Source organism: Lepisma saccharinum, chromosome 23 (genome assembly GCF_977018435.1).
Source record: "Lepisma saccharinum chromosome 23, izLepSacc3.1, whole genome shotgun sequence".
Lineage (NCBI taxonomy): Eukaryota > Metazoa > Arthropoda > Insecta > Zygentoma > Lepismatidae > Lepisma > Lepisma saccharinum.
The window spans coordinates 9,769,503-9,787,272 of NC_139251.1; the positions used below are offsets into that span (position 1 = coordinate 9,769,503).

The 17,770-nt window shown below is 35.9% G+C and overlaps 1 protein-coding gene across 1 annotated transcript in view; it reads left to right on the plus strand.

Moving 5' to 3' along the window:
* drosha (ribonuclease 3 drosha) overlaps positions 1 to 17,770 on the plus strand; it is a 221,289-nt gene that overhangs the window by 42,631 nt on the left and 160,888 nt on the right. The window contains exon 3 of the mRNA XM_083144582.1: positions 15,752 to 15,877. Coding sequence (XP_083000708.1) covers positions 15,752 to 15,877 — 126 coding nt within the window. The remainder of the gene's footprint in view (positions 1 to 15,751; positions 15,878 to 17,770) is intronic.

A 17,770-nucleotide genomic window follows, 5' to 3' on the forward strand; every position in this document is an offset into this window, starting at 1 on the left:
CCTTTTGTTTAGCGTTTTCCATTATTTTTATTACTCTTATCAATACAGGGTTGTTCACAATATTTTATCAGTGTTGAATTGAGAATATAACCAATATAACCATATTGATTAGCATCCTTGCCACAAAGGTTATATAAAAAAAAAATTGCTACATTTTTCATTGGATGTCAAAACATCCAGCAAAATGAACTAAGTGAAGTGTAATTTTGAAACATTAACTGATTTTGTATATTGTGTGTTTGGAATTAGCACAATGTGTATCCCGTAATTAGTTATTGTAGTGTCTTGATTAAATAAAGTATTTAGGAAAATTATAAAAAAGTGGAAAGCTATTTTACTTATTAATTTCCATTATGGTATGATAGATGTATTAAACATTCACACATGATTATTTCTTTATTGTATGTGGTTGTGATTCCTGCAGGAAGGGGCCTAAACTGCATATAAAATTTCAAGGAATAAAAATATTGTAAATATCTAAAACAAATTGTCAGAAAACAATATTGTTACCTGTGAAGTTAAGACTAGTGGTCACATGCATTAAATAAAGGCTCTATAGTTTTTATTTTTTATTTTGCAAAGAAAAGAAAGAAAATGGGTTTATATTCTATGCTGTGACAAGATAGGATGACAAACACAGTAATGACAAACTCATGAACTTTCTGAGATTTGGGTATAATATTCTTTCCACAGAATAAGCAAAACATGACAAGCGAAACTCCCAATATCTAGAAATTAGTGTGATGTACAGCAAAACCCATGTTCTAATACTGGATTAGGGATAGATATTCAATTTCAGAGCTGTTTTATGAATTTATCATCCATCCTCCTCATTATGATTGGTCTAAAGGAGATGAAAAATAAAAATAGAAAATTAAAAGTGTGCAATTTGCATAAGTGTTACATGAAGTACATAAAAATAACTAATTGGTAAATTCATTGGTATTATTTATTGTTATTGGATGCTAATAATGAACAGGGCTGTAATTTAGATTTTGTGCAAATATTTCAGTTCAGTAATGTCTGAATAATTTACGGATAGTGCAAATTAACTACTACAAGATTTATTTGCATGTACAACCTAGGAAAATTACTATTTGGTATACTCCATAGCATTTCCCACAACCTAGCGTGGACATTACCGGAGATACTCCTTCCATTCCATTGGTACAATGGTTAATTGAATAATAAGTTGTTATTCAGCTTAGGGCAGTGCTTGAATCTATGGACTTCATACAACCTGCTGTGTTTGTATCTAAATAACTTACATTTATAAATCGTTAAATCCCAACTTGTTTACTGCTTTTTTTATAGCTTGGACACTATGTCCTTTATGAGGGGGATCCAAAAGAAACTGGAATTTTCTATTAAAAATTGTGTATTTATTTTTAAGTGTTACAAAATTAATCTCCTTCAAAGTACTGTCCATTGAATGCAATGCACAGGTGTAAACGTGTTTTCCACTTTTCGAAGCAATCCTTAAACTCTTGCAAAGTTTTGTTTTTTAATGCCTCCGTCGTTTTTTCCTTCACCTCTTCCACTTCCACAACACGTTTTTCTTTGAGAACTTTTTTAATTTTGGGGGAATAAATAGAAGTCGTAAGGAACAAGATCGAGTGAATATGGCAGGTGGATAAGCTGGGCAATCCTGTTTTTAGTTAAAAATTGTTACATGCTCAAGGCTTTATGCACTGGCACATTGTCGTGGTGAAGCCGTCAGGCACAAATTTTGCAGCAACTCTTTTCATTTATAATTCCTCACTCAAAATCCATTGCCAAGAACTCCAGGACACACCATACAAATCAACAAGTTCGTCAATTGTTCTGCGATGGTCTTCCAAGATCAGTTCATGAATTATCACCATGTTTTCATCTGTTCTGGAGGTGAAGGTTGCTCTGCAAGTTACGATTCACCATTTCTGAAAATGTCCAGTGGTAAAACTGTGAATCCTGCTTCCATGTTAATAAAACATTAAAATACTGACCATGGCAGAATTTATAGCATAAAAACATATACACTATAAAAGTAATGTTTTCACCCTCTAACAGGGTCTTCTTCAGATGAATATTCACAATCTATTCGTCTGAAGAAGACCCTGATTCACAATAGATTGATCAATCTATTGTGAATATTCGTCTGAAGAAGACCCTGTTAGAAGATGGAAACATTACCTTTTTAGTGTATATATTTTTATACTATAAATTCTGCCTTGGTCAGTATTTTAATGTTTCATTTCTGAAGTGGAAAACCACTCGTAAACTTGTATTTTATGCTGCTCAGCTTCCTTGTAAGCTGTTTCAAGTGTTTTCCCTGCTGTTTTCATTAACAGAAAACAGAATTTCACAGCTGCACGTTGTCAAAACTTTTCCACCATCACAAAAATTGACAAACAAGCGAGAGGCACTTAACAAAAAAAAAAATATATTACATGGCACCACGACTTCTCTCGACGCAGCTGGTTGGCAGACTCATGCAAGAGGCATCTAGCTTCAGAAGCATGTACTACAATGGGCCTCCCCACCAGAGAATGATTCTGTTTTCTTTTGGATCCCCCTACAAATATTAATGTTCTCCATGTACTATCAAATTTTTGAATTTCTAGATGATAGTTACATACAGTACATTATTTTTAGTTTCTATACTATGGTTGTTTTTTCACAAGACTCTGAAGGTAAATTTACCTTGTATTCCTTCCAATGGGCAATCGTAGCAGACCTTTTCATTCCCTTGAGCCTATTCCATTTATGAATGGAATTTTAGTCCACAAAGAACCCAGAAGAAACATCTAAACAGAGATTCAGCAAATCCATATGGTCACACATGTAAGTAAGGCAATATGTTACCAAAGGAAATATTAGCTTATTTATTTCTGTGATATGCCTTGTACTGGAAAATGCATTTTTCTCACTATTTGATATCGTAACCATCACTTTCCTTGTTTTTTCACAAACTTTTGCTTTACACCATCAGGCCCAATATACTTGGAAAGGAGAAACCAGCAGTATGGATTACATATTTTGTTGAATCAATTCCAAGATATGGGAGAAAATCAAATTGAAACCAATTCAAAAATTTATGTAATCTATAGTACCTGTTCTTTCTTCTAAATCTATTGTCTGATAATGCAAATGAGAAATTTGTGAAATGCCATGTGTTGTTAAAGAACAAGGAATGTGCTGTTTATAATACTAAATACAAAAACACACTTATTTAGTTTAAGTATTGTTGTGATAGCATTGCAATTACTTTTATATATTATTTAAAATATTTTATTATATTTGAAACAAAACATTTTCCTCAATTGTGCTAGTTTCATGTAATAGAAACAAGTTGCTTTTTATTTTAAGATATGCAGATGGTTTTAAAATTGTTTGTGACTTAAGATTTTCAGTAAATAGCAGGAATATGAAATTTGTGTAGGACAAAAGTCATTGTTTTCATTCTGTATTAAAATGAGCATTGATATCAATAAAGGATGGAAAAGGCAGAAAATGATTAGGTTGAATCAAAAGCGATTATCTTAAATTTAGTGTGTATATGGGCATATGCATGTATACACACAAAACACTTTAACTTGCTAGTTATGTATATTTTACTTTACAAGTGAGGGATTTTTTTTTTATCTATGTACTACATTGCATGTCCATGTTACAAAATATTGTTTCTATCTTTGAAGAGTTCTGGAATTATTGCTATTAATATTATTTATCCTAAAGTTTATTCTTGTATTACGCTACTTCTTTTCTCCTTGTGTTAGATTACATTCAAGCAAATATAATTGTGTGGTGACATTTTAAAATGTGTATATTGCTCCAGTAATGAGTCAGTTAAAATTTACACATTATGACATGTAAAATTTAAATTAAAAGAAAAATACACTGATTTAGAAGTTATGGCAATTTTTATAAATCTAGCCCATAATGTTACAAAGGATAACAAAGGACTTTTTCAATCTCCGCTTATTAATACCTAAGGAAAGGATTTTAAGGTGCAAAATTATGGTCAGGAGTGGGAAAAAAAAGGTGGTCTCTTTTTCTACACCTTCTGAATATAATGCATGCGGAATGCATAGAGTACTGTGATTCTACTGAATAGCTTTTGTTGAAGTTTGTATTTTCTCTCGCGGGTTTTCAAACATTATCTTGGGAACTATTGGGGCCGAAATACCATTTTACAGCTCTCGTTCTGCTCTACAAAATGAGACTATAGGATTTTATGTAGCTGCTCAAGAAGAGTGAAAACTATTTATTTTTATGTCCCAATCTTTCAACAAAAAATGAAAGAAAAGGAAGGGAAAAAAATACTGAAGCATTAAGGAGGGGGTAAAAAGGGGATAAATGTGCTAATCTCAAGAAAAGGTGCAACAAAGTGTGTTCATTTTACTTGATTTCATGTCCTAAAATACATATCTCAAACGATCGGAATGAAAACATCTATATTTTTGGAAAGGTGCTGCATCTTAAAATCAGTTCCCTGTTAATAACACTAGCAATGGATGTATTTTTTGTAATTCGAGTATGTTGTACCTTCATATGCATTCTAATGGGAAAAAAAAACCTGAATTATCTTGTGTAGTTCTCAAGATATGACATGCCATTTACTGCCACGTGGAGTGCTTTCAATCGAAACCGGCCATCCAGTGGCCGTAATTTGAGTGGTGTCGCTTGAAACCGACCATCTACCATGCGTTCATTTCGATCTTCAGCCGAGAGATCGGGAGAAGCGTGTCGGGCGCCGCTGACGGAGATGCCGACGTTTGCGGCCTGTAATACCCGCTTATTTTTATGGACATATGTAGACATTTATATAAATATTGCAAAACGAGCACTAACCTGTGTTATAAGAGTACGGTTTTAATTTTAGTAGCTTAGTGGCTGTACGTGGCCGCGGTGGCTCAGTCGGTAACTCGTCTGACTACCATGCTAAAGGTCCCGGGTTTGAACCCCCGGCCGGTTCAGATCCGGGAACTTTTCTAACGATGGAAGGAGCTCCGGCGCCCACCCAGCGTCGAATAACGTGGGTACCTGGGGGAAACCCTGGGGGGTAAAGGTGGTCAGGGGCGTGATGCTGATCACATCACCCCCACTCACGACCGGATCAAGAAAGTGTGGGGCGTTACCCCCACACCCCCTATATGCCTTCATGGCGTGGTGCTAAGCACAGGGGAGCACTTTACCTTTACCTTTAGTGGCTGTATGTGCTGATGATTTTGACACGCCCATCTCCTGTGAAACACGGCGTAGAGGTTTGTTTGGAGAACGTTCTAACGCGGCACAAATTTCATCGAGTTTTGCTTTAACGATCCAGTTTCTCGTAATTTAAGGACAAGATGTCTAACCGTATCTCTATGTGGAGGTGAAACGCCTGGGAATTTCTGTACAAATTGCCTACACACGTCTCGACACGAGTCTGTTTTCACGTAAGTGTCATACATAAAAATTCTTTGTTCTAACATGAACCTTGCGGCTGGCATTCCAATCGTCTCACTGACACAACACACATACACACTGCAATAACACAAACAAGTAACGGCAAGTAACCAAGAATAACACACTTGCGCACAGTACGAAATTAACACGCTCTTGGTTTACATCTGCTCGCCACTATATTCACAGCTCTTGTCTTCAACTAGTCGCAAAGGAACAAAGAACTCGAGCTCGGAGATTTCGGATTGCAAGGAAGCTCACGATAACCATTGACTGTTAACGGTTTCGTCTGCAGCGTAATCTTGATACAGTGTTGCACATTCGAAACCTCCAAACGATCCCCGTCGACACAAAACTCTTTCAAGGATATAAACTTAAGCAGGACGTTACTGGTCAAAACTATGATTAAAATGTTTTATTATCTGTGGCTCTTAACATCGCTTCTAAAGCATATTTATCTGTGTATATAAGGGCAGAACTTCCTGCAGAAGAACTTTTGCGTGTTACAACACAGGTTAGTGCCCTTTTTGCAATATTTATATAAATGTCTGCATATGTCCATAAAAATAAGTGTGCATTACAGGCTGCAAATGTCGGCATCTCCGTCAGCGCCGCCTGCCACGCTTCTCCCGATCTCTCGGCTGAAGATCGAAATGAACGCATGGTACTAAAGGTTAACAGAACCGTTACAATTAAGTTGCATGTAAAAGGTTGTTAATTTTCCTACGTGTATTTATTGTACTACCACATCTTTCATTCCCCAAAATATGAGCCCAATTTTTGAAAGTGAATGTCTAAATATGCAACTTGTTTTTTAAAACAAAATTAATTACAGTCACCTAGTTACAACCATTCATGTTCGTCAAGAACATTTACAACTTTATATTGAGTCAGTAAAGTATCAGTCAACTGTAAATTAATCTGTACTTTATTGGTATTAGCAAAAATTTTCTATCGATCTGACCTTAGTATGAGGTAAAGGAATATTAATGTAGCTGTCATTTTATCATAATTAATATTTCCACAAAATTTTGGTACAAAGTACTGAAAGTGTTGTGTGGAATTTTAGAGACCCCATGAATTACTCAAACTCCAGAAAAGTTTCAGCTGCTGTTAGTCATTAAAATCATTTTGTGATACTGACACCATTGATTTTGATAGCCCTATTGTGTGGTTTCCGAGCACCCAGACCAGATGTCATGATGTTGGTGATAATGTTCATTTGTTTTGATTGTGTGATTTGTAGAGTGATCAAATTTTTGGTGTAAATCTGAAGTAACATCTGAATGTGCATGATAGCACATTGGACATTACAAACCAGAGTGTTTCATTGGATATTTTTCCAGGTATATTTCCATATTCAACTTAATATAAGTTTATTTTTGATGGAAAAACACTTAAGAAGTTAAAAAACAAATGTTCCTTTAAAAGAAAAGTTTAAAATTATTATTACTATGAATATTTATACGTAACAATATAAGTCAGAGGAAATTACAGACTATAAAATAACATTTCATAAAGGTAATGAAATAGTGATAGACAAACTTATCTAGAATGGAATTCTTGACGCTTTCCTGGTGGTGAATGATAAGGTTTTCTGGGGATGTCAACCAGCTGATTTCTGGATAGGTTTTCGAGACTTCTACGTCACTCTCATCTTCAGGGATTGATTCAATAGCCGTATCCAATCCCAACTGATTGATTGAATCCATGAAGATGAGAGTGACGTTAGCTCTCAAAAGCTCGGAAGCTTATCCAGAAATCACATTGTTGACATACCGAAAAAACCTCTTCATTACGTAGAATATGCTGTGTTGACACTACTTTAGATCTCATTTTAAAAACTCATACTTTCTTCCTCAAGGCTTGCAAGGTATTATTCAAACCACCTTCTATGGGCTGTAAAGGACAAGCAATGACAGGTAACCACAGGTGGAATTGGTGCTGCTCTGGAACTGACCAAATTTGTTCAACTTGCTGAAATTTAAAGTTTACGAGATTTGGCTATGAGGTGTACTTTATATATGCATGTTGATTGTGTGGTATTATTCATAGATGTAGTTAAATTTGCAATTATTAATTTTTTTCTATCTTCTAGTAGAGATAATCATGATGGTATTGTGCCTAAGAATAATGTTATTATTTATAGTGTGCTCTGATCAATTAAGTGACATTTCATACATATTTTACTTTTATCTTTTTCCATAAAACTTCATTATTAAATTTTAATTGAGTAACATATATATTTATATTGGTATTCTAGTTGTTATCTTGTGCTATATACCTTTTTGCCCTTTGAATTTCATGGTATTTGAGACATGCAAAATTCCTACTTTACTTTTTTACATTGTCTTATGTTATTTGAAGGGTTAAAATAGTTAAAAATGCCAGAGCTCCAATGGGGCAAGTATCATAAGTAGCATCCATTGTTTATGTAACATCTTTTGTATTTATGAACACAAGTTGTAATATTATTAAAGTGTTTATGATGCACATACGAGAGGGTGACTGAAAAAGTTTTGAACCTAGCACAGAAACTGGATAGCTAGGCAAACCAAATTATATTTTTTAACGTTTCTATTTTTTTGTTAAAGGATCTTGAAGAAAAGAAGGTTCAGTGATTTGTTAAAAATGGAAAAATTGGAGTATCGGGTGGCAAAACATTGCCCAGCTAAAGCTTTTTCATATTTGTTAAGAAGTGGAAATCTGAGGGGGTCAAGTCCTGTGAATAGGGAGTTGAGGAACAAGTTGGAATTTGCAGTCATGGATTGTTGCCATGGCAATCACAGGTGTGTGCGAGAGCTTTGTCCTGGTGGAAGAGGACTCTGGTCAGCATGCCTGGCCTCTTTTCTCAGATTTACACCTTGAGGCATTTAAGTAGGTCACTGTAACACTGTGACCTCTTTCAAGGTAATCCATCAGCAGGAGTCCCGGGTTCGATCCCCAGTGGAGGCACATAGTGCTTCGGATCCCACTTTAAGCTGTAGGTCCAGTCCCGATTAGCCTTACTGTGCATAAAGTGGACTTAAAACACCAAATCAATCAATCAATAACAACACCGCGGCAATCCCAAAAAACTGATGCCATCACCATCCGAGCTGACGAAGTGATCTTGGCCTTCTTCGGTATGCATGCTTCCATTGCTTCGATTGTTCTTTTCTTTCTGGCTGATAGTGGTGGATCCAGCACTCACCCATAATAATGAATCGAGCAAGAAACTTGTCCACACCTGCTTCAAACAGTTGCAAATTGTCCCTTGTCATCTTCTGCCGAGTGCACTTCTGCTCAGAAGTCAGAAGCTTTGGGACCCATTGAGCACACACTTTTGGGAAGCCAAGGTCTTTCTTCAAAATGCAATCTGCTTACTCCTGTGAGATGCCCAATCTGTCTGCTATTTGATGTGTTGACAATCAACATTCTTGCATGATCATGTCCAGAACAATGGCAATGTTTTCTTTGGTGGTGGCAGTTGCGAGTCTCTGGACCTCCGTTCCTCTTCAACGGTCTGAGTGCCACGCTTGAATTATTGTACCCAGCGTTTGACTGTGACGTATGAAGGGGCATTGTCATGTAAAGTTTTGAGCATATCTTGGGGGATTTCTGATGGCATTCCTTTGAGATGAAGGTATTTGATCACCGGGCGATACTCCAGTTTCTACATTTTCAATAAATCACTGCACCTTCTTCCCTTCAAAACCCTGCAACAACTTCAACAAAAAACTAGAAATGTTAGAAACATGAACATGGGACATGATACTAATGATGAGTGGTACATTATGAAAAATATCATTTGGTTTGCGTAGCTACCCATTTTCTGTGATGACTGAAAACTTTTCCGTCACCCCCTCTAAAGGCAAACCCATATATAGCATGGTATGAAGTTATATGTGGGATAAAAGTTTCATTCTTGTTCCCACTGCTAGGTTAATGCCAAAAATATTCAAGATTAGAACTTTTTATATCTTGTCTCTTGTAATGAAAAAGGTTTAATGATGTTCGTACAAAATTTTAACAAAGATCCAGACAACACAACATAAAATCCAGTCGAAAATAATGTAATAAATTTTATGAAACCAGCAACATTTTTGATCAAGATTTTTTGCAAACTTAAAACAAACTTGACCCAAACAACTCTATGGTACAGTTAATATAATATGCTACAAAGTTAACCTGTCTATTGTGGGGGCCAAAGGGACTCTCCAAATAGATTTTTTTTTGTAAAATTTAGATTTTTTCTCTACTTTTAATTGTGATTTTTCGGAACTGGATACCTCAATTTCTCTACTCACAAGAGATTGATTCTTTTAATTAAAACAAAAAAAAAAAAGCAAAAAAAACACTTCCAACTGTTTGTGGTAAGTACAGTAGTTTTTCTATGATTTTTGTTTGTTTGTTCAACACTACACACTTGAAAACCAGGTGCTGAGAAGAACTCCACAAATTCTTAGTCAAAAGAGGCTACCATTTGCTGAAGGTTAAGGAACCCAAGCTTGAATTCTATTCAAAGGGCAGGTGCATAATGTTTCTTTGCATCTGTGTAGTATCCATGTATTTAATTGATCATTGATCCCATCATTGTGATTAATACTAATCCACCCACATGAATCAAGAATGATAATGTGTCAAAGATAGCAGCATAATGGAGAGATGAGTTTTCCGTCCTAAAATTCATTAATTGCATTTTGACAGTAAAAAATGTTTTTGTATAGAAATCATCCTACACTATGTCTTAGAATGATAAAACATACTAGGATAATGAAGGATATTATGTTATTTATGTCAGGTGGTATTATTTTGTTGTAGTGTTTACACTCTTGTTCCAGATATCGGGTATGTATTACTGTGCATGTGAGTACGATAAAATGGATTTTCAAATTCAAGTATCATTGTGTCATGCTGAGATTAACTTCTTGAGGACCACTGGTGCATAACTTGGACCAGCACCACGTGATGACATTTGACACATCATCTCTTCTAAACTATTGACAAATTTCAGTTGTTTTTCCATTAATATAGATGATTTTATGACATACTGAAATATTAAAAAAAATTATAAAAGTTTATCTTTTTCAATAAAAGTCTGCAATGTTATTGAAACCTAGCTATGGCATCAAACATATGAATGCAAGTCATTTGCAGGTCACTTGCATCCCAACATTTTGTGAAAAAATAACATTTTTTTAAAAAAAAAATCTCACATACTGCATGTCCCCTAAATACAACTGATCAAAAATTACGATACAATCTCCTAATACAACCATGTATCAACAATTCACGTAAGTTTGATTCCCAACCTTCAATAAGGTACCAGCAGTGAAAATAAAAAAACATCGCCATTGGAAAAAAAATTCCAAAATTTTCACATTTTTTTCTAAAAAAAAATGCATCTTATGAGTTTTTTCCTTTTTTTTCAAAATGTTGAGATGCAAATGACATGCCATCATAAAGTGATCTTTCATGGTAATTACTTGCAAATTTCAACCTGTTTGTGTCCAGGGCTGATATTACAACTGAATTTCTCTAGTGAAATTGATATAGATTATCCAAAGAAATATTTAACTATTTTGAATGTGACTTTGCATGATTGTAGGAACATTACATATTATATTTTTTCATTTTTTTTTTGAAAATTCAAATTTCTTATTTTTTTAAATTTCTTTTTCTCAAACACATTTTTGAAAGTCAGTCTTAATTTCCTGAAAATTTTGAAATACCCTAGACCCCTGATTGTCGCATGATGTTAAAATGTTCTTTTGTTCTCATTATTTCTTGTAAAAGTGAAATATATCAGAAGAAAGTGCTGGTTATTGAGTTAGAGCCAATTTTACAAGATCTATCCCATAATACTCAGAGGATAACTACTTGTTAACCACTCGCCTTACAAATTAATTTCAAACATTCAGTCCGAAATATTGGAATTTTTAAAATCCTGTTTCTTTCTTCTATATTGTATGCTCCTTACTAAGAATACATATTTTACCTGAAATATAGCTAAGTAGATAGAATATCTATAAATATAAAAATTATGTTGTATTATTCCAAGTTAACTCTGGCTACACACACACATGCATAAAAAATGTTCATTTTTCATGAACATAATGTAAAACAAAGTTATTTCTACAAACAGTTTATAATGTACTGCCTCTAAATATTGTATATATGAAATGAAAGTTTAAACAATTCAGTTCACTCACTTATAAACGTGTATATATAATGAACAAATTTTATTATCCCGAGTATACTCAGACTAATGAAGGATATACATTTTTATCATCATAATAAAATAAACATAATACCGTGCCTTTAAATGTTGTACATGTGTTTTTGCCATTCTAATTCTGAAATTATTAGATAAGATAAGCACAGTGAGGTGAACTCTGAAGCATGGAGCTACACATAAATGGACATTGCAATCTGGGCAGTAGTAATGTGATTCACTGCCAATCTTCTTGCCTTTGGCGTCTCTCACTCAGCTACACATTCCAAGCATCAAACTGAGTAAGTTGCTGCTTCCAAGTGGATATTTACTGTACTCCGTGGCAGAAAGCCTCTCACGAGTTTGTACGGGATAATATAAAAAGTGCACCTAGCACCTGCCCGAGTTTACTTGTGATAATAAGGCAAGTGCTTAATAATAGTAACAATAGATATATTATTTTGTAATTCAAGTCGGTCTTATCTTCATACCAAACCAAGAACAACTCACAGGTGCATTTAAATACTAACAAGAAAAGAATTGGCTTCCATTATACTCGCAAAATATCATGAAAGGTAGCTAAATTAGAAATGTATTTAGGCCACCCATAAAACCATCATAACTTATAAAATGCACCTTGCTGAATTAGAAAGAAAAATTTGATAAAAAACAAATATGGCAGAATCATTAGTATGATTCCTTGCCAAGAAATCAAATCTTCCACGTAGTAAAGCTAAGAGGGAGAAATGATTTAAGCAATGTCCACAAATAAAACTTTCAATGAGTAAATGACTTATTTACGTAAGAATTAACCCTTTCCCTACTGTCTTAAAATCCAATATGGTACCGTCTGACCAACTCGGTTATATACTTACTACGCTGGTATTACCATGTCAGGAAAAAATGTTTTTTTAATGTAAAATCTATTTATTTATCATCTGATATACTTACAGTTGTTCAAGTATACTTGTACTCATATAGGTATGATCCTGTTGATAGTGAAGTAGTAGTGATTGGGGGGGGGGGGGTTAAGAGAATCAAATAAATTTTTCCTGGAAGGTTTGAAGTTTAATACTTCGTGAGAAAGTGATATTTACGGGAGCATTCATCCACACAAAGTCCAACTCCACATTTCCTGCATATATATCTGCTTTCCTTCTTCTTCTTTGGTCCTGGAGCTGTGTGAGTGTATGCGTGGCATTTCCTCATAGCGTTTATCCTGTTTGGAGTACTGGGCATCAAAGGTGGGAAATGTCTTTCTGTTAGCCTCAATGGCATATCCAATGCTGAATGCTCACTAGATTGACATTGTTTGGGTGTATGGTGCTTCTGAAGTAGTTGCCTAATTACTTCCAGTTGAAAATCAGCCAATGGAACAGCATTTCCTGTGTGAAGTTTGTATAAATTGTGGGCATTTAACATGTCAGTTCTATCAACATGTTTTGATTATACACCGATGAAACATTACATTATGACCACCTACCTAATGAGCATTGGTCTTCGACGCCGCAGTCCCATGCGCAACAGTATTCAATGAGCTGTGTGCTGTGAAACATTGTCCGGGTCACCACTGTTGTACATGTAGGCGATTTCTCACACTGTGGCCTTGTGGTCGCTCCAAATAATGCACGACAGCCGCCTCTGGCATCAATGAACCGCTGCCGACACACTGCTGGACAACGTGTCGTCGTTTGCCCATCATTGCACCACTTTGATACGTGCTCTTAACAGTGGCACGAGTGCAGCCAACATGACACCAGACACACTACTAACAGCGAGCCTGTAGACCTGCCCAATATATACCATGCTGCCAGCGTGTCACGTGTTACTCTCCATGCTCCTGTGTCAGGGTGCTCATAATGTAATTGCTCATCGGTGTAATTACAAGTTTGTGTTTACACAAATGACTACTTTATTTTTTCCCTTGTGGTGCGATTAACCTGTTTGGTTTCTGCCATTTTATCTTCGTGGAAAGTAGTCAATATTGTAACTTCTCTTCTGTCTTGCCAATGACAAACCATGATATTGGTCATAGTCTTTGTTTGCCTTTCACCCCCTTTTAACTTCTTTGGAGCATTCATTTCTGGCATCCTCTCTCTTGGGCAGTTTATTGTACCACAGGAGTTTGTCTGCTGATCGTGTAATGTATCTGGCAGAAGAGGGCTATACCCTGTCCTCTTATGTCTGGAGCAAGGCTGTGCATATTGAGTGGGCAGAACGAAGCAGCACATGCTGCTGCGAAGGCTGGTAACTGCAGTTGCTTTCCCCCCTCCATGCAATCCTGTTCCTTGCATGTGCTCATTGGTGGAGCATGTTCACGTGCTCCCAAGCTACCTGAGACAGAGTGAAGTGTACCAATTATCAGCATCCAGACAGAGTCCTTTCCAAAGATAATGAAGTAATGTCATTACAATTGAGCCTACACACAAATGGAGCATTCTTAAAATAGCGATGTATCTGTTGTGAGACATAACTGATGGAAATTGCCTCTGAATGCAGAAGCCAGTCCTTAGACCAGTATTTGCAAATAGAAAACTTCTTATTTCGAACCATCAGAAACGTTAAGCAAAAAACTCACACAGTTCATCGATCGTAACAGTTTTCCATGCCCTAATAGATGAGTATGTTGACACTTCACCGGCTGACTCGAGTTGAGAAACATACCTGTTTGTTTCAGTGACAACCTTACCAGCCATTTCTTTGGTGAGTATACAAGTAAAATGAAATCAGATTCAGTACTGTCACGACCCACAGGAAACTTTCTATAATGAATTCCTGAAGCTGAACTATTAAAATCGTGAATTATGGATAAAAAATCTTTGAGACCACTTGAAAGAGTAGTCAGTACAATGCCACTTTGGCTTTGACCTTTGTGGTACTTAACATTACTCACTACTTTCTGAAGAAACACTTTCTCCCACACTAAACACTCTATCCAAATCTTGAATTGAAATGTCTTCTTCATAGTCTTCACTTAGGAAGATGTTCTCGACTTCTTCTGCTGTCAAAGTTTCCCTCTTTGGATTTTGAAGTCTCTTGCCTGATGTTCTAGGTTCACTGTCCACCATGTTTGAATAATCTAGAAATTATTCTGAAATTAGCACTTTAGTTTCTTCACTTCCATATAACCACAACAGAAGGTAGGATCAGTTTCGCGAGTTACACGTTACAACAGAAACTGCCTGCGGAAAAGAAGAAAGAAATGAAACATGCTATCGTGGCTGTGGTAGAGAACATAGTCGAGCATGAATGCGTAAATGTTACTGTACTATACGACAATGAAGAGAGAAGAGCACATACATGCGACAGTGGTAGGGAAAGTGTTAATATGTGCATATACTCAAGTCATCAACCAAATTAGCAGATATATATAGTTTAACTGAATGTTCAATACAAATATGCACTAGATTCCACAACCATTTAACATTTTTTTGTGCGTAGTAATAATGTTACTATGTGAAAATCTATGAAGAGCTCAAACATTGAATGTTGTACAAGTTTACCTTATTACATGTATTTATTGTTTTATTCATTATACATGACAATGACGGTTGCGTTAAAGGTAAGGTAAAGTTCCCGATGCATATAGCACCTTGCCACGAAGACACATTTAGGGAATGGGGGGGGGGGGGTAGAGCCCCATACATTCTTGATGTTGGCCACTTTTGAAGGTGCAGTGATCAGCACCATACTCCGGCCACTTTTACCCCCCAGGGTTGCACCCGGTGCCTATTTATTTTGAGACTGGGTGAGCCCCAGAACCGCTTTTTTTACGTTAGGACAAGGCTAGAAAAATTCCGACCTTAGATCGCCCACCCCAGGAATCGAACCTGCGTCTCCTATGTGGCAGTCAGATGCCCTATTGACTAGACCACTGGGACTCATGAGTTTCTCCATAAATAGTTATAATTGGATTCAAACTGTGTCTATGATAAGATGAGAAAGCTTCACTAACATTGAAAGGGGGGGCTGATAAACTAAATCTCAATTAAATTATTCAATGTACTTATTAACGTTTCGCAGAATTGGCCATCCGTAGCATTGATTTCATCAGACCTTTTTTCAGTGTTAATCTGATTATGTAAATTTGATTATGTATGCTCTTAATTCCTAACTTTCTTTCCTTAGCAACAACGAGTTGAAAGCCAAACTGGAAGAGCTGTCCCGAATGAAACCAGAAGAAATTATTGAGCACGAGAAGAGGGTTTGGACACGATCATCACCTGCTGATCTGTACTATGCTCGCGATGAAAAGTAAGTAGCATATGGCTTTAATGTTAATTATATGATTTACAGACAAGAAATGTGCAATTGTTCTGTATTCATAATAACACATCTTTAAATTACTGAAATTTTTATTCACTTATGGGCAGACAAGGCAGATAAAGATGAAATCAAGAGGCACTACATAATGCAAGGTTTTTTTCAGAATATGTTGTAAGTTGTATGAATTTCATGGTTTGCAGTAAGTCCCTAATATTTGTGTGTCATCAAACATTGAAAAATAGATGGTGCATGCAGAAGTAAACATTGGACATGCAGTTGGAAAGACAAGTTGGAACGCTTTTTTTTTATATACAATTCCAGTGTCATTTTTACTATTTCTCTGGTTTCCATGTGTAATCCAGGTATATTTCAGATTGAAATGTGATTTCCCCAAAATGTCAGCAATTTTTGTCTGATTCTGTTGGGCGTGTCACCTTACTTTCACCTAATCTTGTCTTAATCCATAACACCGTAAAAAATCCAAACTATTTGTACGTTCTTCTTTACTACTGCATCTTCTTTACTACACATGTTTACTGAATGAGAATATTGTTATATATTTTGGAAATCTATGTCTTACAATGAAAAATATTGTGCTACACCAGCTTGCTGCTGACAGTGAAAACTGTTGTTATGCATGTTATCAGTATAATGTGGTCATAAATTTTGGAATGTTTGGCACATTATGTAGTGTTACCCCCACACCCCCTATACGCTTTCATGGCATAGTGCTAAGCACAGGGGAGCACTTTACCTTTTTTATGTAGCACATTCACCGTTTCAAAGTAAAAATAAATATTGAAATTAAAATTTTGAGAAATTAATTTGTTATAATTACATTTACTTGTTAGATATCTTAAGAAAGTAGCATAAAAATGAAGATATACTACAAAAAATAGACATATTTTCTATTAGATATATTTTTTTATTTTACATCAGGGCATGAAATTTCAAGTTTGAAATCAGTCGCCGGACTAAAATCTTTGGTCGCCACTATTTTATATTGATAAATAATAAAAATATGAGCAATTATTAAATATTAATGTTTGTGTGTAGCGCTGTCGTTCTGCACTGAAGTACCACTTATCAATCGCAGCTGCTGGGTCAAACTCTGACAGGAAGGATGGGGGGGGGGGTCCGTTTACGGAAACTCTGAGCAAATCATCCAGTGTCTCAGTCTTCAGAGAGTTCCTGTAAGTAGTGTTGAGTCTGTTGTGACAGCTGAAACCTCCCTCACATGAGGCTGTGCTCACTGGTAGAACAGCACAAAATGTCCAAATCTGGAGCAAGTTGGGGAATCTTGCTGAACACTCTGCACTGTGGATCGGCACTGTGGATCTTCTCCAGCGTCTGATTCAAAGCTGGAGAAGGAAACAAAAGTTTGTATTCTGTCCACTCTGCTGACAGAACATCCATTTTCTCATTATAAAGGATCGGGTTAAAGTATATGTAGATATTCTTTATTTCTTCTATCCCAAACTGAAGAATAATTTCTTTGGGAGGCCAACCCAAGGTGTCGAAAACATGCAGAGATGCAATCGCATCTGTTGACATAGACGGCAATGTTTCTGTGATGTACACCTTCGCATTGTTAATTAAGTTTCCTCTAACAGTATGAAACTCTTGAACATCCCTGATCTTCCCTGAAATGGATACATGGTCCAAGAAATCTTGTTCGCTTGGTCCAACATTAGATTCCAGGTCAGCAAAAACTGAAATACAGTGTTCAATTCTTATTTTCAGAGATGAAATCAAAAGATTCTTATTTTGTAGTGCCACGCTTAAAGGGTTCAATTTCCTGTAGAAATCCAAAAGGAAGTACAGAAGCTTAACAAATTTAAATTGCTTCAAACTTTTCAGCAAATCCTTAGCTTTAGCGCC